General features: G+C 38.7%; 1 protein-coding gene across 1 annotated transcript in view; it reads right to left on the reverse strand.

Moving 5' to 3' along the window:
* Positions 1-2,062: 2,062 nt before the first annotated feature.
* The window catches only part of LOC138708721 (uncharacterized), a 470,957-nt gene continuing 450,708 nt past the window's right edge, over positions 2,063-22,311 (reverse strand). Inside the window, exons 4-6 of the mRNA XM_069838834.1 lie at positions 21,215-21,368; positions 13,565-15,413; positions 2,063-4,349 (exon numbers count right to left, since the gene is read on the reverse strand). Coding sequence (XP_069694935.1) covers positions 3,912-4,349; positions 13,565-15,413; positions 21,215-21,368 — 2,441 coding nt within the window. The 3' untranslated portion in view covers positions 2,063-3,911. The remainder of the gene's footprint in view (positions 4,350-13,564; positions 15,414-21,214; positions 21,369-22,311) is intronic.

The raw sequence follows: 22,311 nt of genomic DNA on the forward strand, positions 1-22,311 counted from the left end.
GAGCAACATTTCAGTGCATAAGCCCGTTAAAGGGCACTATAAGAAAGGAAAACAAAACTTAGTTTTGTACCACTGAAGCTGTTTTATTACTAACCATTAGTTTATTTGTATTAGTAAAATTTAGAAGAAACATTAACGACACATATTGGGAGAGATAATATTGCCAAGGCTGTGTTAATTGTACACTGGCGTTCAAAGATATCCGACCTAGGATTTTATGATCGTGTAAGCGAACTTTCCAACTACGGGATAAGTCAGAACCAAAGATAGAAAAAACTTGACAACCTTTGAAAGAGTTCCGCTAGTTCTCAATAGGTGGCACCATTATTGCGGCGGTTAAAAATTGTCAGTATCAGCAGTTTCCAGCTATACTATTTTCGTTGTAAGAAAAATCCTAATTTAAACACAAGCACGTTCCTGTCATACCCGTGATTGGCTCCCAGTCGAAACACTCACATGACGCAGGAAAATATAGTCCGTATTTGGAAACTATCATCTTATATTATTTTAAAATAAAAAATTCAATTCTAGTTGTTAAATACAATGAAACATATAACTTCGCTCATATGTAAAAGAAAAACTACTTTTATATTTTGTTATGTACTATGAACGCGGATGAATACCAACAGTAATACCGAGGTAGTCTGTTCTTGTAACAAGCTGGCGTCACTTGAGCTCGTAGTTGTTCACGTAAGCACGTGGTACTGAAGTATGGCTTCTGCATCCTCGGTGTGTGTGGTTATTAAACATAAGAGTGGAAACCCTTTCAAAAGCGGAGAAAAACAAATAGTCTTAAATGTATATAATAAGTTATGTGAGTTTTAATCACAGTAATTATAAAGTAAATGTTTTCTAAGCAAACGAATGCATAGTAGTGAGGTTAGGCCTACTTGACGAGTAACGGGAAATGTTTAGCATGAAACAGAATGTACAACAGTGGGCGGGAACATGTACTGAGAATCTATGGCGCCAAACAGCGGCCAATGAAATCTCACTTCAGTCACGTGCTATTGTTTATATTAGGATTTTTCTTACAGCGAAAAGATTATAAATGGAGTGTTTTTTTTTACAATCAGTAGAGTGGAATGAAAAATTGAATTCTATAATGCGGGTACATTTATATACTATTGGCGACACTGATTACAATCTTCGTCAACTATTCATAGTAATAACTAGACTTCGTTGAATTGCCACACGCAGCATGCTATCAGGTTGCCGATGTATGGTAGTATAGACGAGGTGAGCGACCGCCCGGTCTCGTAGTATAAGCAGTTCATGTTAAGAGTTGTGACCGGTCCAAATAGATAGAGCAGCTACAGCTAATGTATACCTATGTAAGCACTTGTTTTTGCTTTACTGTGGTTGGAATAGTCAAAACTTAACATTTGTTCAGTGCAGACAAGAATTCAATCAAACATACTACAATGAGAGTGTTGTTGTTCCAAATAATTGCCCCTGGAATACCCTTACCCCCGCAGCCAGTCTTGACCCGTTGGAGAACGTGGTTGGATGTTGTTAATTATTATGCAGAACATTACAGCAAAATAATGGAGATAATTGATGCATTGGATAGCACAGACAGTTCCGCTGTTGCAGCTGTAAAATCATTGCCTTCTGAATATTGGAAGATATTGTGTTCACTGATTCTAATTTTAAAATCGTGTCCAAAAGCATCACCCTGTTAGAATCGTCTAAACTACAACTCTCAGAAGCCCTTAATATAGTGTATAAAGTATCACAAACCGTTATCCAAAATAACAAATCACTAATTTCAGAAAAAGTGAAATGTAAGTTGAGAAACTTTATTACTAAAATTCTGCCTATTCACAATTTCGTATTATAAATTATTTAGTATCAGGTCACGACAAGACGTCTGAAGTTGGTGTACTAAAAAGTAGTGACTTTCTGTTCTTCAAATATGCACCTATTACATCGTGTGATGTTGAACGTACATTTCCTAATATAAAAACTGTTTAAGTGACCATCGGAGGAGATTACTTTGCAGTCGCTCAAAGTGTACGTAACTATTCACTGTAATGTACATATTCAAGGATGATGTGAGTATCTTACATTAAATTTTAAGAGCTAATATATCTCACTACAAAATAATTGTGTATTTACATGTTTAGACATTTCCTACTTCAATGATCATTCATTATATTTCTTGAATGCAGGATACAGGTTTTATTGTAACCGCAGTATACTGCTCAGTGTTTACATCAGAGGCATACTCCATCCGTTGCACGTCCCCTTCTCATACAGTCTATACCGCGTGCGTAGTAAACCTTACGATTCTCGTGGCAATTCCACGAAGTCTAGTAATAACTAAAGACGCCACGCTTACACCCAACAAATTATCGATAACTTTACTGTCGATTAGTAGAGTCAGATATCTTTTAACGTCAGTGTACCAGTAAATAACGCCCTGCCCTTCTAAATGCAGCACGTCCCCTTTGTTTCACGCCGAGAAGCATTCATTTTGGTCTGAAACATTTTTTTACGTCTTCACACGTACTATACACAATCCAGGAACAATATTACTGTACCAATAATCAAGCACAGTTATTGCGTGAGAATAAATTTACTTTTAACTGAAACAGAAGCAGCTGAAGGTTTAAATTTATATGCTTCGTTGTCACGTTTCTAAAGACATTGGTGTTAATAACAAAATTATTGTTCTTTTTTATAGTTCTACAACACGATATCCATACAAACAGTGAAGGAAACGAATAAAATAAAAATTAAACCAAAATGTTCCTAAATACGGAATTTTTTTTGTCCCATACAGATTTAACACGGGACAAGTTTTTCAAGCCTCAAATAGGGATTCCGTACACTGGAAATCCCAGTAAGGATTAAGAGTATGTTTGTTTTAAGAGATGGTAGGGAATAGTATTTGGAAGGAAAGGAAAATTCAAATACTTTATCTGTATTCATATTTAGTTTCAAGAACAATATATCAATGTTTTCATCTTTTCTATATATATCAGAGAATTTGTTTAGAGAAAACTCACATTACTTATGACACATTTCGTTTCTTTAGATTAACTTGCATCAATAAAATAAATAAACTGAAATCATCCGATCCTTCAGCTATTTGCCACTAGGAAGTCTAGCCGGCATAGCGGACAGAGTAAACGCTCAATGTCCTTACACGCATTAAGGACGTGAAACTCTATGATTTTATTAATTTGTTTACAAAAACGTAGGTGGTTCCATTACAATTCAGTAAAAGTTATATTTACATTCTTCACGTAACAATTTTCTCTTAATTATATATAGGTATGTATTCCGGTTGGTGTTGAGACTTAAAATCATCTATACGTATTTACTTTTTCATTAGAAATAAAAAGCGATTCCATTCTGTGACACGACATGATATTGGAGCTATTTGTTGTTGCTCCCTGCGTTCGTTCTTGTTACAATCCTATAATAATCGTGTAACGTGTGTAGTAATTTAATCGTATGAAGGAAACCCTGTACGATGTTGCACCGTTAATGGATTACCGAGTGGCATGACACATTCTCCGGTCACGTTTAATCAGAGATGTTCTGTTTCTTCTGCTTGAAGGTTATTTCACCTTTTCTGTAAAAATTTTGCTCCGGTTCCAGCCGTAGACAACATAAAAATGTGACAATCTTTATCATTCTGATAAAGAAGGTATTCACAAGTTTTTAAGAACGATGTGGTTTTGTATGGTCACACATTCATTTGAAGTGCGCATTTTATACTTATGTTTAAGTACGTAAAGAATATGTTTTTGTCTCTGTGTGTATATCGTAATGGCAACATTCCTCGTTAAGGTAATGTAAAATCGCGAACCATCTGACTAGAATTTGTGTACATTTAGACTAGATCACACAGCGCACGGCTCTACAGAAGGTAAATGGTTCACACTTCGACGCACCCGCTAAAAGTCACATTTTGGTATCCGAAACGCCGGCCTGTAGAACCTGGACTTGAAACTAGACTTGAGCCTGCTCTTGACCGTCCTGCGGGGCGCGGGGGGCTCCTGCGGGGGCGGCAGCGGGGGCGGCGCCACCACGGACACGGCCTCCTCGTCCTCCACGGCGGCCAGCCTCTGCAGTTTGTGCCGGTGCCGCTTGGGGCGCTGCGGCGCGCTGTAGCTGGCGGCGCTGATGCTGCTGCTGCTGGACTGGCTGCGGTTGAAGGGCGCCATGTCGGGCACCACGCCGCTGTCCACGGTCACGTCGCTGTAGTTGGAGTCCTGGCGCACGGTGGTGTCGCTGCGCCCCGAGTCCTGCCGCACCACCGCCTCCACGCCGCCCCCGCAGTTCTCCTGGGACGCCGACAGCGGCGCCAGCCTCTCCAGCGACGTCTCCTGAAACTGAGGCCACTGTTCCTCAATTTCTAGAATGGAATTTCCCTCAGGGTCAGAGCACAGTGTCTGGTCACATTTCACGCAAGTTAGGCAAGCGGTCACTATGCTCCAGACGTCTACATACTTCCGTGTCTGCTGTATATCATGTACAGTCGGTTGACACAATAAACTGTGTAAATAATGCTGTCATTCTTTACATATTGTATGTAGGTATCAATTATAATCTATAGAATATACAGGGTGACTCACGAGGATTTACCGCCACTTATAGAACTTATTTCCAAAGACATTTTGAGTAAAAATTGTGATAAACATGGGTCCTATTCTCAATATTTTCAGAGTTACACTAATTTGAAGTTTTTAAAAATACCTTTTAAGGATAAAATAATATTACAGATAGAGAATGAATTATTCAGAAGTATTTCTTTAATTGACTAGTATTCTAGAACTAAAAATATGTTGTTAATTCCATAGTTGCTTGTACGGTTTTTTTTTTTTCGATTTCTAACTAAAATTACATTATTCTTACGCACTTATCACAATATGTTAGATATTACACGACTTCTAGCAACTTGATTCTTTGAAGTTCAATTTTGCACCCTAATGTACAGCCTTAAGGGGAGGCAGAGGTGAAATTTTCGAACAAAACTGTAGAAAAAATGAAAATTTGTTTTTTTTTTTTTTTCATTTTTATTATCTTTATTTTGATATTCCGATGTTAGTTTTTGATTTTGTGCCCTTAAAAGTATGAAATTGAAACCAAGATAACTGTATTACTATATTATTCCCATAATAAACTATACTTATCATTATTTATATACCTTCTCTGAACATATAAATAAAAAGAAATATTGAAAATTTCTTACAATATGGTGCATGGAGCATTTTATATCAAACGATATAAAGTTTTATAAAATTATTAATATTTACAGAACTATTGTACTTAGAAAGTTGAAACTTGGTATGTCCATTACTAATAACATACTTAGTATCCATGATCAATTTCAAACAAATCGGATAAATTTTGTGGATTTTGAAATATTCACCTCTGCCTCCCCTTAAAGAGTGGACAAGAATGATGTGATTTGTAACAATTGTGATAAATGCGTAAGAAAAATGTAATTTTGTAATTAAAAATTTAACAAAATTTCTTTACAAAGCAACTAAGCAATTAACAACACATTTTTAGCTTCAGAATACTAGTCAATTAAAGAAATCATACTTCTGAATAGTTCATTCTCTATTTGTAACAAACTTTAACTCTTAAAAATTAAGAAAAAGGTATTTTAACAACTTGAAGTTATTGCAACTCTGAAATTATTGAGAATAAGACCCACGTTTATTTGACTTTTGTGCTCAAAATGTCTTCGGGATTATGCTCCGTAAGTGGCGGTAAATCCTCGTGAATCACCCTGTATATTAGATTGAGTAAGAGAGCCTACAAGGAATAAAAAGCTCTAAGAAAGTTATGCAACAAATGTAAAACTTAAAATAGAAAATAATGAGAAAGCTCTATGAAAATATAAATTACATAAAAAATAAGTTTTATTCATTTGTTTTTATTTGTTTATTTATTTATTTACTTATTTATTTTTTGCAGTGAAATCTGCTATCAGATCTTCTCTTCCACAGTATCAGGAATACAAATACAAAAAAAGCAAATGAAAAGAAAGGAAATGAACAAGAAATATAAATAATAGGACGAATACATTACATGCAAAAATAATAATTACAAATACGAGCAAACAACAAGTACAAATGCAGAAAGTACAAGTATTAATTGCTTAATAAATGCTACACGTATTTGGTGCCTAAGAAAGTAACTAATCATCTGAAGCTAAGAACTGTACAGTTTTGAAGAGAAATAAAACAATAACGTTTTCGAAGCTTTTAGAATAAAGTTAAAATTGTCAGTTGAAAGGCATAACAATCAATAGGTATACATTTTTAGTGATTTCCTCTATTAGAAAATGTTTATATCCACAAAAACGTCTTTCATCCTCACAAAAAGTAATTGGTGGGAATTAAAATTTCGAATATCAGAGACGTCTGCATTGGCACAACTCTTCTGCTGTCGAAGTCCATAAAAATATAGCTTATGTCACAAGATACACAATATCCGGGATCTTTCTTGGGCACTCAGCTTTAACATTTTCAGCACCAGACATTGCTTCTACTTCATTTATTTTTTGCCGAAAGTATTCCACTAATTGGAGAGTGTTTTGTTTGACGATTCGACAGCTTTAATAGTTGCAGACAGATCTCTGAAGTACTTGTCAAAAATTGTGGCATAAACGAACGCAACTAGACTACCAACGGCAGTCTACTCTCACATTAATCAGAAACTGAACGAACTAATCCTGTAGCGTGATGATGCGCTGTACTCCGTACATAGCTAACTGCGTCGGTGACCAAACACTGGGCTTTATTCATGACATAGAGAAATTTACACTTTCAGACGAAATTTTCCACAAAGTTTCTATTTATGAACTCTGAGAACGTTTATAGCGTGCAAGCAAATATCCTTCAGAATTATCGACAAACAGCCAAAGCTTATTTCTGAACAGTTCATACAATTCTACTGAACATTAACCCAGGATATGTACAGTCTTAGAAAAACCTTTTGTCGCACAAGTCCAGAAAGGAGGCAGTGCGCATGATCAGACATACAACGAAACAAAACTAATTTTATTACCTCAACTAGTCGTTCTCTTGTGAACCAGGTCGCTGGTCTTCTGATCATGCCTACTGCTTCCTTTCTGGGACTTATAAAGTGTCTGTGCGACAAAACTTTATTCTATAACTTACGTATGTACTTCCAATATCGCAGTAGCGTGTCAATGAGCTGTCTCTTCAGGGAGATTATTCTACCGTCTTCATCGTACGATGGACAACCAATAGAGACAGTGCCAGCGAGAGGGCTTCGACGGGATGCACCCAGTCAAAGACAATCCTCGCCGACTCTCCTGCCCCCTTACCACATCGTATAATATTTAAAGTGCAGCTAAAATTTGTTTGGAAAGACTTCCAAACCAATTCTCTCTGATTAACTTACAACTTATCTTATCGCTATATATAAACTGAATACGTTCACATTTGATTGGTTAATCGTGCATTGTATTTACATTTTTGCTTAAATGTCTTTATTTTTATGGTGCATAAATGGAAAATTCTGTGCTAATCAGCATATTATTATTATTATTATTATTATTATTATTATTATTATTATTATTATTATTATTATTATTACGGATAGAGGAGACGGCCTCCAGATATGGAGGGTAGCTGTGAATATATTGAATAAGCAGTCGCGGACAGCCGATGAGTGATGGTCCTCCAGCTTGGGGGTTGGGCGAAGGGCTAACAACCCATCACCGTAAAAAAACAGCTTGTTACGATTCCTTGAAATAAGCCTCGGAATGGGACTGATTCTCTGGCACGACCACAGCAAAGGAATAAGGTTTTAAGATTTGGTACTTGAATTGTTACAAGTCTATATAGAACAGGAGGGGTAACATTAGTGGCAAAAGAACTAGCTAGATATAGAATAGACTTTGTAGGAGTACAGGAGGTTAGGTTAGGTGGGAATAAATATGCTCATACCCCTACAGGAGATGGGCAGGGCATATAGCACGTATGGGCGAATCCAGAAATGCATATAGAGTGTTAGTTGGGAGGCCGTAGGGGAAAAGACCTTTAGGGAGGCCGAGACGTAGATGGGAAGATAATATTAAAATGGATTTGAGGGAGGTGGGATATGATGATAGAGAATGGATTAATCTTGCTCGGGATAGGGACCAATGGCGGGCTTATGTGAGGGCGGCAATGAACCTCTGAGTTCCTTAAAAGCTAATAAGTATTATTATTATTATTATTATTATTATTATTATTATTATTATTATTATTAGTATTTAAACATCTTTATTTCTGTGGTGCATAAATGGAAAATTCTGTCCTAATCAGCATATTATTATTATTATTATTATTATTATTATTATTATTATTATTATTATTATTATTATTATTATTATTATTTTTATTGGGTTATTTTACGACGCTGTATCAACATCTCAGGTCATTTAGCGTCTGAATGAAATGAAGGTGATAATGCCGGTGAAATGAGTCCGGGGTACAGCACCGAAAGTTACCCAGCATTTGCTCATATTGGGTTGAGGGGAAACTCCGAAAAAAACCACAACCAGGTAGCTTTCTCCGACTGGAATCCGAACCCAGGGTACGTGGTTTCGCGGTCATAAGTGCTAAGCGTTACTCCACAAGTGTGCACTATTATTATTATTATTATTATTATTATTATTATTATTATTATTATTATTAATAATGATAATTCCTATTATTTAATACAAATGAAGAGGGCACTTAAAATATGAATTTACTGAAATTTAAAATGAATAGTTCTATGTGAAGGAATGTTATTGTATGGTACTGTGGAGGATTCCTACCATTAAGGCAAAAAAGAAGGTAAAGTCGTATGATGGCAACAGAAGTGTAAGATGAACTTCATGCCTTGTTTTCACGCGATCCGTCGCATTTTGCGCCTCGAGGATTTTTACACAATTCTTTTTCATATGCAAGCTATCGGGTTACGTTTTTTTAGTTTGTTCTTTAACGAAGCTCTATCAACTACTAGGTTGTTTAGAGTCGATGGGATTGGTGATGCCGAGATGGAATCGAGGATTACATGACATTCGCCATACGGTTGGGGGAACTGAGGAAAAACAACCAGGTAATCAGACCGAGCGGGAATCGAAGCCGCGCCGGCTCGACAAGCAAGCGCCATATCCGACTGAGATATGCCGATGGCCTTTGGGTTATGTTAATTATCGATTTTTCCACTTCAAACATCTCTTAATTTCCTTCAACGGAACGGTGAAAACGGAGTGAGAGAAGTGACCAAAAGGCTTGGAGCTCACATACATTTTTTCTCACAGCCTCAAATTCCCTTGTGATGATGAGCGATAACGTATCTTTCAATTGTTTCTCCCCCAGTTTTCTAATCTTTTTCATTAATTTCACGCAAGAGTCATGGAAATATTTGGTTATGTGTTACATGTAGGCCTAAATAAATATACATGAATATCAAATAAAATACATCAAAGTGTTAAACAGAAAATATATTTTATTTTGTTACCTAAACTCAAGTTTATACATTCCACGCGACAATTGTATTTTCTTAAATCCCCTCTCAATTTTTTACTTACTTACTGGCTTTTAAGAAAACCGGAGGTTCATTGCCGCCCTCACATAAGCCCGCCATCGGTCCCTATCCTGAGAAATATTAATCCAGTCTCTATCATCATATCCCACCTCCCTCAAATCCATTTTAATAGCCATCTACGTCTCGGCCTCCCTAAAGGTCTTTTTCCCTCCGGCCTCCCAACTAACACTCTATATGCATTTCTGGATTCGCCCATGCGTGCTACATGCCGTGCCCATCTCAAACGTCTGGATTTAATGTTCCTAATTATGTCAGGTTAAGAATACAATGCGTGCAGTTCTGTGTTGTGTAACTTTCTCCATTCTCCTGTAACTTCATCCCTCTCAGCTCCAAATATTTTCCTAAGAACCTTATTCTCAAACACCCTTAATCTCTGTTCCTCTCTCAAAGTGAGAGTCCAAGTTTCACAACCACACAGAACAACCTTAATATAAGTTAACTGTTTTATGAATTCTAACTTTCAGCAGACTAGATGACAAAAGCTTCTCAACCGAATAATAACACGCATTTCTCATATTTATTCTGCGTTTAATTTCCTCAATAGTTTAGTTTGATAAATTATATTACAGGTTAAATTTCAAGTTTTCAGTTTTGCCTCACTGAATCCTACCTACCACTAGGCTGCAGGTGTAGCTATCTGTGAGTTATTGAACGCGCTGACGATCAATGTGATGGTATCGGCGCTACACAGATCTAATCTTGTGTCATTAAACACCGCTCTGCCGGTGTGTCTTGCTCCACCTATGCAGCTTTGTTTAACAGGATATCTCCACCAATGTTTGCGTAAATCGTTACGCGATCGGCTCGCCAAGTTCCGTAACGCCTCAACGGACAATTTCCGAACCTTGTAACAGGCAATTACTTGGCCTGTGTGGCTGTTTGATCTTCCGCCTTAGATAACTGCAAGATTTGTGTACTTCCTAGAACGGCAAACTTCCTGTAGGTAGACCGGATTATTATTATGTGCAAGTTTGCCCTACACCCAACAGGTTGCATCTGAACATGCATAAAGTATTTAAATGAGCTTTGAACTTTTTATCTGTACATAAATCTCTGACATTGAACATTTTAGGAAAACATTGAAACACAATAAATATTATTAAGTACAGCGTGTTTCATAAAGATTTGAAGGGTTACGAAATTTTATTGCAAGTGAAGCATTGAACTTACGTTAGTGAAACGGCTCCAGAACGAGCCAATAACTCAAACAGTTTCTTTCGGATACCAACAAATATCCAGTGTGTACAAGGCAGGCACAACACACACCCACACGGTAGACTAGCTCTTGCCACACTCACACCAACATTGACCTGTCGACAGTGTCAACTAATTTACAACCGACAGAACGAATGCAAGACTATCGGATCGTTTTACTTCTACTCTCTCTGTCTTCCCACCTACAAACCGTTTGCCTAATACAGGGACATCATTTTATTTTTACTAACATTTTTAATATTAACTTGCCTGTACCTCTGTATCAACGCCGTTTGCTATCCCCTTCCACGACTGGAGTTCGATGATACTGGCGTAGAATACAAACAAATCACTTTACTAGGTATAGGAGGGAAGAAAAGTAGTTCATCCATTTACGTAAACTAGGAAATATTGCGATTTTCAGTTTGATAATTTTCATTAGGTTTTTGTTTAATCAAAATACAGTACAGTATTAACAATAAGTGTTTTTACTCATGAACTGAGCTGTCCATGTGGACGTATTCATTATGCAGTGTATATTATACTGTCCACAGCACATTAGCGTACAATATAGAGAATGAAGTTAAATTAAAAAGTAATCATAATATGGATATTTAGACACATTTTTAAAATGGTGGCCGTTCATTTCGATACAGGTTTCAGTTCTTTTGTGCATATTATTGCAATTACCAGATTCGTCCTTCGTACTAGTAACTCATGTTGAAATAATTCTGTACCTACTCTATAAAAGAGTACCTTACGTACTGTAAATTCAATCTTAACTTCCGCCCGATCCGAAAAGACAAAATTACTCAGACATACTATCTACTGTCCGTCCAAGTGGTTATGTCGTAGGGTCGTAGAAAGGGGGGAAATCACGTGACAGTTAATTACATAACGAGGGCCTTTCATTTAAATTATTTTAAATAGTTATATAGTATTACGTAGACGTCCAATTCCTAACAGAAATTAATGTTCTCAGAAAAGAGCTAAGACAGCCCAGCCACTAGCTGGCGAATAAAAGCAGGTGGGGGAAACCGGGATGCGACGTAGACAAACGGACGGCAGTACCTGTGCGAAAATGATTCAATATTGAAAGCTCTTTCGTCACTGGAAAACGCGAACATATTTTTGGAACGTATTGTTTACTATGACCGTAAGGCTACTATGACTGTATATGAGGTCTTGGATATGTGTGGAGGACGGTTGAACTTCATTACTAGAAGGGGTGGGAGTGAAGTACATTCAAAAACTCACGTACAATAAAAATTGAAGTAAAAATAAAATGATGTCCCTGTAGTTATTCAGAGACTCGTTAAACATGGAATATAATTTATGTCGGCCTTTGTCTCATCCCTGACTTACAGGCGCTCCAGATATAAACAACACCGCAACACAAATTGCAATTCAGACTAAAACTCTCTCACGCAACTGCGAAACCCGACAAGCAGTCCTCCAACCTCCTCCACGCAATTAACGTGTAACGTGACGTCATCGCTGGAAGTTTTCCACCAAAAGTACAAGGCGGATTCAATTTTCGGATAATCCTGTTAACGCATTAGGTGGAAGAAATGCCTGCGGCGTGCGATTACATTTAGGACTTCTACATTATCTTAAACTAGGTTAGAGGACGAATTTCTGTTTCATATAACGGCAAACAGAGTAATAATAGGAAGTAATTAAAATGACTATTATACTTTTACTACGTCATACTGCTATTGACCAATAAAACGGTGAGGAACGGCGTGTTTCAACCAATCATGACTGCTTAGCCTACAATTTTTATCACTTCTCTAACATGTTTTATCACTCCCTAGCATTTGTTTCTTTGCTTGCGAACATTGTACTCTCAATAATAAAATTGTACCTTTTAAAATCATTCATGTTTACTTCATCATCCTTAATTAAAACTTGTCTATCATTTATCTTGTTTATATTATTTAGGTTATGTTATAGCTTCTGCTGTATGAGATTATGGATAGTCACGTATCAGAGATTGTTTAATATATATTGATAATTGAAGTGGAATGTAACTGTTTTAATAATAACGAAACTGAATCAACAAAGCCTTCTTGACTAGTAATCGTCCATATAGTTCAATGAAGATTTTACGGTTGGCACAACTGGTAAGAAGAGAAAAGCTCATAACACACTACTGCCATCTAACGGAATATTTGTAATGATGAGATGGTACAATAATACATTTTCAAGACAGTTTAGTATTTCAGTAAGTCAATTAATATTTCATTGCATTAGATTAGTTACTTTCTTCTAATCGTGTAATAGTGAAATAATTATCTCTAGATAAATCAAAACTTCTAGTGAGATTACTGTTGAGAAAATATATTTCCTTCCCATGAAGAATATAAGAACATCACTATTACGTTCTATTGTTTTTGTTATTGCAGTAAAGGAACTAACATAACTTCTTTCTATTATTGTTTTTCTTGTAGCATACAGACTTTAAACTTAAGGATAAAAGTTTAATGACGATATTTCGTTAACTTACTTCACATTAAATTACGTGGCAAATTCCATTATTATTATAATTTTATTTAGATAAATTTATTCTGCGTTTATGCTACTGTACCATTAAGAAATAAAACTTTACACTGAAAATACTATTTTTTTCTTATTATTTATTCCTTCTGGGCTAGATTTTTTGAGCTCTTAATGGTTCTTAATTCTAGCGAAAACAGGTCGTCGACAGTGTAGTAGATATGTAAAGTAGTTGTAAGTGCCTCACTCGGTAATGTGTTACGACTGGTTACAGGATTTACCAGACTCTTACCTGGAAAACAGCAGCTGATCTCGGCACCGCCCGCACGCCGTTCTTCGTTTGTTCCTCCAGCTCCAGGATGACAGCTCCGCTCTGCTTCGCGCTGGGGTCATTGTTATTGTTGTTCTGCACGAACACCTGCTGGGGAGTCTCGGGCAAGGATTCCTCCTCCCCCAGACTGTCGTGGTGGCCCACTACACGCCGACCCATCAGCATCACGTGCCGCGGAGTCTCGGGTTCGCTGCCGGGTGTCAGCTCCTCCCCCGAGCTGCCCTGCCGCCCTATCAAGAACTGCTGCCTCCGCTGCGACACCGTCATCTTCACCAGCGACGACACCGACGTGCTGTTCGACGGCTTCAGCACGGGCGGCGTCCTGCACTCCAGCTCCGCGCCGTCGGCGCTCCGGATCAGCGGGTGGCCGCTCCCAGAGGAAGAGTCGGAGTTCTGGCGGATGCACGTCTGGCAACGCCGCTGCGGCAGGAACGCGAGGCGGAAGGTGACGCTCTCTCTTCTGGTCCTGGGGGCGGGCTTGGCGGCGCCCGTGTCCTCTGCGCCGCTGTGCTTGCTCTCGTCCTCGTTCGGACTCTCGATCACCTCGTACGTCGCTACGAAGTCCGCCGTGCCGGGTCCGTTCCCGAGCACGGAGGGGTCCGAGCAGTGACGACATTCCGAGGAAGACGGCAGGGTCGTGGTGGGGATGTGGAAGCTTTGAACTGAGATACTATCACAAAAGGAAAGCGACTGTCGACGAAGAGCGAAGTTGTCTTGATGAACTGAGGGCGGACCAAAACCGTTGCCAGTCGCGACAGAAGGTTTTCCGTTGCAGTTGTAGGTCTCGAAATCCCGATTGCATCGCGTCACATTCCCGCTGTACTTGCCGCCTCCCGGGCGCCACCACAGCAACACTTTGACGGCTTCGGCACGCGCCGCTTCATTGCGGAACACGTAGATGAAGGGCGTGATGCAGCCGCTGGATAGGGCCGTGAAGAGAGCGAGGGAGCGGAAGGGTTCCGGAACGAAGGTGGGCGCCATCACGTAGGAGCTCGCGGTCGTGCCGACGCCGCCCCACGTGTCGATGAGCAGCGCCACGAAGTATGGCGTCCAGCAGAGCAGGTACGAGGCGATCACCATGGCGGCCGTCTTCACCGCGCGCCCCTCCTCGCGGAACAGCAGGGCGGAGAAGCTGGCGTTGGACGAGCGTCTCTTGGGCATGCCTATCGTGAGCGGCGGCGTCTTCCACGTGCGTCGGAAGTTCTCGGGGGTCCCCGTGCCCGCCGGCGGCACGGGCAGGTCCAGGGAGCCGCCCCTGCTGCTCGGCCTGCTGGACACCACCTCGCCCGGGTTGGCGGAGATGCTGTGCCGCCGCGTGCGCTCGCTGTTGCGGTGCGCCGCGCTGTACATGCGCGCGTAGATCCAGCACAGCGCGAACAGCGGCAGCGTGAAGCCCAGCGTCACCAGCACCAGCGCGTACGTGAGGCGGAACACCTCGCCCTCGGCGCCCGCCGTGCAGTTGGAGTGCGGCTCGGGCACGGCGACGCTGATGGGCGCCACCAGCGCCCCCAGGAAGGGCGGGGTGGCCAGCAGCCCCGCCACGCCCCAGGCGCCGGCGATCATGGCGCGGCTGCGCTGCCGCGTGATGGTCATGGCGTAGTGCAGCGGGCTGAGCACGGCGTTGTAGCGGTCCACGGCGATGGCCAGCACGGAGAAGATGGCCGCCGTCACGGCCAGCGTGGTGAGGCCGGAGCTCACCTGGCGCAGCCACCACAGCGCCGCCATCTCGTAGTGCAGCACTTGCACCAGCAGCACCGGCACCACGACCAGCGACGTCAGCAGGTTGGCCAGCACCAGGCTCAGCACGAACCTGCGGCACGTCGCGCTCTCATTATACTACTTACTTACTGGCTTTTAAGGAACCCGGAGGTTCATTGCCGCCTTCACATAAGCCCGCCATCGGTCCCTATCCTGAACAAGATTAATCAATTCTCTACCATCATATCTCACCTGCCTCAAATCCATTTTAATATTATCTTCCCACCTACGTCTCGGCCTCCCTAAAGGTCTTTTTCCCTCCGGTCTCCCAACTAACACTCTATATGCATTTATGGATTCGCCCATACGTGCTACATGCCCTGCCCATCTCAAACGTCTGGATTTAATGTTCCTAATTATGTCAGGTGAAGAATACAATGCGTCCAGTTCTGCGTTGTGTAACTTTCTCCATTCTCCTGTAACTTCATCCCTCTTAGCCCCAAATATTTTCCTAAGCACCTTATTCTCAAACACCCTTAATCTCTGTTCCTCTCTCAAAGTGAGAGTCCAACTTTCACAACCAAACAGAACAACCGGTAATATAACTGTTTTATAAATTCTAACTTTCAGATTTTTCGACAGCAGACTGGATGATAAAAGTTTCTCAACCGAATAATAACAGGCATTTCCCATATTTAACTCTCATTATATTACGTAAGAAAATCAGGTGAAGTGACTTCATCCTCCATTAAGAAATAGCCTATCAGCGTATTCCGAATCTCACCGGAGCGGTGGACAACAATGACGTCACGCTGCAGCGAATTAGGAACAAAACTGCTGGAAGGATTGATGGCTGTCATGGCGACTGTATAAGTAGTTGTCTGTGCTACGCTAGCAAAATTTTGCGAAATTTCCGTACTGCCATCTCGTACAAAGAAAAGAGAGCATGAACAATTTATTTCTTGAACCGGTAGTAATAACTGGTCGTTGACATGTTCGCTCATAAGCCATTAACATATTGTTTTTACGTTGTGCTCATTACAAACAATACAGCAGAACACACCGCCATGACACAACAGTGCACGATGTCATTCGTCTGCTAATTCCCGCCCTATACAAGAACCAATCAGATTCGCTGATGGCGGCTGATGGAGACTGCCACAACCTCTGCAAGCTGATGGCACCGGTGCGACACCGGTGGAGCATCAATGACGTCATCGGTGGAATTCGGAACACCGTGATGTCATCGGATTGCTCACAGGTGATATTCGGAATACGCTCTATGTTAAGTTAGTCCCTGCTTTATTCTTGTACCTTGTCCGTCCAGACTATCTTTTTCCATTTAGCTGGTAATGATGTTCTTCTTTGGTACTCAATTTTTGTACTGTATTATATCAAATTTCCTTAAACTCATTATACCATTTATTCATAGTTTTCTGCCCAAGGGCAGGTCCTTCACTGCAAATCTAGCATTCTCCAGTCTTTCTTATTTTCTGCCTTTCTCTTTGTCTCCTCATATGATCCATATATCTCAATGTCGTCTATCATCTGATATCTTCTTCTGCCCCGAACTCTTCTCCCGTTCATCATTCCCTACACTACATCCTTCAGTATGCAGTTTCTTCTCAGCAGTGATCCAACCAATTCCTTTTTTCTGTTTTGTATCAGTTTTACCATCATTCTTCCTTCACCCACTCTTTCCAACACAACTTCACTTCTTATTCTGTCTGTCCACTTCACACGTTCCATTCTTCTCCATATCCACATTTCAAATGCGTCTATTCGTTTCTCTTCAATTCGTCCATGTTTGCAATATCACACTCCACACAAAGCACTTCACTAGTCTCGTCCTTAGTTCTTTCTCCAGAGGTCCGCAGAAGATGCTCCTTTTTCTATTAAAAGCTTCCTTGGCCATTGCTATCCTCCTTTTCACTTCCTGGCAGCAGCTTATGTTACTGCTTATAGTACACCCCAAGTATTTGAAGCTGTCCACTTGCTCTACTGCCTCATTTATAATTCACAAGTTTACCTTCTTTACTTTTCTTCCTATGACCGTGCTAGTAATCCGACAAATATACCATTTCTTTAATAGTTTCACTGCAATATTGTCTACTTTGAACACCTCTTCACTGCTCTAAAAGAATTTTGTCGCTAAAATGATTCGTATTCTTATTATATGAAGCGTCCGACTTCACATCAATTGTGCGTATGTTGCGATCTTTAAAATACATTCTTGACTTTTCAATGGCCGCTGGCATAAGACACATAAGATACAAAAATGTGAACTTTTTTCAGAAAGGTCTTCATTGAGAAATATATTTTTTCCATTTTTCTCAGAAAGAGTACCTACTGTTCTAAAGAACTTTCACAATGACAGAAATTTTCCTACTACTAAAAATTTAAGTAACAAAAGAGGCAATTAATCTTGTCAAATGTGAAACTAAAAAAGATGATAATGACAAAAGTCTAAAAATGAGTAGTCAATTGATTAGGGTCTCATCACTGCATGTCACATTTCAGATTCAATTTATTTCGTTTCTGACGTTTAAAATATATTTTTCCTATATTTTCGCAGATATTTACGCCTAACATACGTATGTATGCCTTAGCATTTTAGTGGGATTTTTTTTAAGCTGATACTATATTTTCAAATCTTAGAAGGTATCATTCTTTTTCCTTATTCCAGAACAACTTTCGATTCGTAAATCAGACTTAAAGATAGGCATACTGGTACTTTGAAAAGTTGGCTAGTCGTGCCACTCTAATATTTTCGACATCTACAGAATTCTTCAGGCAGTGCATAATACAAGGGAAGTCCGCGGGAAATTTGTACCAATGCAATGCATGCCCTCTGTGAGAATTCAGGATACGATAGTGATGTAACTTGAAGATTTTATTAAGTTTCGTTTTTATCCTACTATAAAACTATACAAAACATTTCAATATTAATTTCAGGTATAACCAAATAATACCGGACAGCTGTATACTAGCAGCATTGACGTGAGTGCGAAATATCGCGGACCTGACATCTAGCGGAGGGGGATGGAATTACGTCCACATATACAAATATTAACATAGCGGAATTCGGACTATTGTTTAAAACGTGAGTTACTAATGTGGAATAATATATGAAACACTTAAGAAATGTCGAATAGTATTTAATGTAAAATTATTACCTTATATCAGAGCTGCATAATATTGCATACTTCATATTACTTTCTGTAATTATTAATTGTTACATATTTTTCTTTGCTTTAGTAAGACAAAATCAGTTCTGACATTAGCAATGAATTTACAATAATGCTTTATATACCCATTGCTGACAACTGCAAACAAAATGGTAGTAATATGATGCTTGTAATAATTAGTAAAGGCATGTGGACAACAATAAAACTTAATTTGTTAAAACCTTAAAATTTCCAATATATTTTAACTTCTATTCATTTATTAGGCCTAAATAAAAAGCTAATTTTTATTGTTCTATCAACACAGAGACAAAGGCATTAGACCTAATAACGAATTTTGTCGACTCACGTTTTATGAACTGTCGGAAATCGAAAGTACGATTTGGAGCAATTTGTAATGCTGCAATTGTCACAATTATAAACAGCTCATATACACCCTGAAATTTTGACACAGCATTAATTAATAAAACTATTAAGTAGCCCAGCAACAATATACATTGCAGTTGATTACAGCTTGTTTTGCGAGTATCTCCACACCGGCAGGTAGGTAGCAGCACCAGCGTCGTTCGCACGCAAAACTGCTAGCTGCCCGGTATTATTATAGTAAGGTATTTGGTATAACTGCTCTACTGGTTTGTACATTATTATGTGTCTGCAGTAGGCCCAAAGTAATAATATTTAGATATTTGACTTTGATACTGTGTGTGAAGACTGCGGATGCTAAATCATATAAAATCAAAGTTACTCTCTTCTTCCATTTTACACGCGAAGTTATTTGCATTGTGCAAGAGATTTACATTAAATTTATAGTTCTGTGTTATTAATGTTCGCAACTTATATCACAGTCTTTCTAGGAGACAACGAACCCAGATTTTATTGAAATCGTCTGGGAATCTAGGTTAGAAGCTGAGCGGGAAGTTCATAATGTCCCATTTCAAAATGTCTTTACTTAGTAGTAGTAGTAGTATTTATTTATTTAACCTGGTAGAGATAAGGCCGTCAGGCCTTCTCTGCCCCTCTACCAGGAGATTCCAACTACAATATCAACAATAAAATTACAATTAGTATTAAATTTACAATTACAATTACAAACAATATTACAATTAGCATTAAATTTACAATTACAATAAAATCAAAGTACGAAAAGATTACCTGAATAATTAAAGCTAGATAATTTATCATAGAGAAACAAAGAATATTTTATATTTACTGAATTACAAATTAAATCTAGAATAACAAAATTGTATAGTGATGAAATTACTGAATATTGAAATATTTTGTGATAGATTAAAGAAACTATTTACAAGTAATCAATTACTGACCAAGTGCCTAGTAAGTTTTCGTTTGAATTCAATTTTATTTCGACAGTCCCTGATGCTAGCAGGTAGCGAATTCCAGAGTCTTGGCAGGGCTATTGTGAAAGAGGATGAGTATGAAGAGGTGCGATGGGATGGTATTGTTAGTATTGTTTCATGACGAGAGCGTGTGTTCAGATTATGGTGGGAAGAAAGGTAAGTGAAGCGAGATGACAGGTACTTAGTTGTAACGTTCTAGAAATGGAATGTTATATTTATAGAAAATCATCCTACAATAAAATAATATATTATGATTTTAACTAATAGTTTTAATTCACCATCATTATGATCATCATCTTCACCTACACCATCACCATCACCATCACAATCTCCACCGAATCTATTTTAAGAACGAATTTCCAGGTAACGGAGACACTATCTTCAGTGGTCAGTAGGACGTAAGACCATCACTTGAGACAACACGGGGCAAAAAATAAGGTGCAATATATATTTTTCTATGATAGGGAAATGGAACCTTTCTTGAGAGGATTGGTACGTTTCTTCAGCTAGAAATGCGTCAGTTTCAGTTACAGAGAGCAGGTAATCAGCTGTAACTTTAAAAAATAAATACATTATAATTATGCAGAATAATAGTACATTATGCAACGAGGCTATAATGATAGTAATTAAGACACGAGTATGTTTGTTTTTGAAACGAGCGCAAGCGAGTTTCATAATTTTCATACGAGCGTCTTAATTACCATTATAGGCAAGTTTCATACGACTTTTTATGCTCGACCATATTTATAACTTGAAATGATTTATAAGTATTCATGTTATTCTCATCTGACTGAGGAGCGTAACTGACCTTGTGCAATACCTCGTAAATTGTGAGATGTGCGCAGACGCGAAAGTATTGATTTTTTCCGAGAAACAGACATTGACCTTGACAATGAAAAACGAGATGACAAATTGAATTTATTTGAATATTATTTACAATTAACGCTAATTATTATAGTAACAGAACTGACTTTATTTCAAAATTTAGGTGATTTATTGTTGTCTTTCGATTGCATATCCGAGAATAATCGATACTTGCGCTTTCATATTGCTACAATTCTATTTTCTGATTGGTGGAACACCTGAACTTTAATGAATAGGTGTACTTTAATGAGGTCCATTAAAGGGCTGCTACCAGGTGTATAATTACTACATTTCGGCATGGTCGAGCATAAAATAAATATTTTAACATCAATGCTATGAATATAAATTTCGCTTTAATTTTTAGGACAGATATAATATAAAAATATATAATTTAGTTGTAAATTAGATATAATAGGATCACTGTTTTTGTAAACAAAGTCAATATCCACGTACTGGCAGAAGTACCAAGTTCAAGGATAACTCTCGATATTCAAGTAACTGAAGCTGACCTGTTTGAAGGAGATCTTAGCGCTGGACGACGGTAGAACACGACGGCAACCAAAGTGTTAGTTCCGGAGCCCACCACAGCCAGCAAAATGAGGGCGGTGGCCTGTAGAGCCCGCGCTGTGTTCCCTGGAGGCTCCACTTCATCAGGGTCCGACACTGCAACAACAAGAGATCAAATATTCAAAGAGAGGAAATGGAGAGGAGTCACTAGCCTCAATAGCCAGGTTTCAAGCCTCAGCTGTTATAAAAGCAGCAATGCCTTTTTGCATTTTGGAGGATTCGCCACTGCATAGACTAATGTAACTATTAATCTGTATGTCAAATGATCTATCCAACAATATATCGACCTATTTGTCTATCTACAGCCTATATCTCTAGCTCCTATTTTTGGGGATGTAGGCAACACGTTACTTTAAGGCAGTGATGTCAAAGCAAGCGCATTTTTCTGACCTTGACGTCGTGCGCGGGCAGCAAGCGCTAAGTATGGAAAGAGGAAGGGTTGTGTATATGAATAAGCAACCTGTTGGATTAAGAAAACAGTGGTGCACAAACTTCAAACGAAACGTGAAATTTTATGTCGTTATTTTTATATGGCTTCTTTCTGTTTAATATTATCTATATTGTCTGTAAAACAAAAGTACTAACACTGATTTCTTAATATTGCACTTGTGTTTTAAATCTTAATAACATAATAGAGAGTTAAGAAAGAATATTCACTTAAATTCCATAGTAGTATAATATTATACTGTATTAAGTGGACGAAACACATCGTTCATAAAGGAAGTGATATTCCAAAGAAAGGGATTGAGTATGACATGATAAGTTGGAATTTATATTGATGGTATCTTTAGCCTTACAAAAGTAATCATTAAACTAATCAAAATAATATTACAGTACAAAGCAAAGTTACCTAGGTGCTGTATCTGTTTTAAGTGTAACTAATATTACATAACAAAACTATCGCATTATGCTTTTAAGGTGATATTTGTGAGCAACTTCATATCATCAGAATATTAAATTATTTTCTCGAAATCTGCTGAAGCTATAGAGCTGACATTTTTACAACACATGGGCACGTATCTTTTGCTTATGATGTAGA

Source organism: Periplaneta americana, chromosome 11 (assembly GCF_040183065.1).
Source record: "Periplaneta americana isolate PAMFEO1 chromosome 11, P.americana_PAMFEO1_priV1, whole genome shotgun sequence".
NCBI classification, from domain to species: domain Eukaryota; kingdom Metazoa; phylum Arthropoda; class Insecta; order Blattodea; family Blattidae; genus Periplaneta; species Periplaneta americana.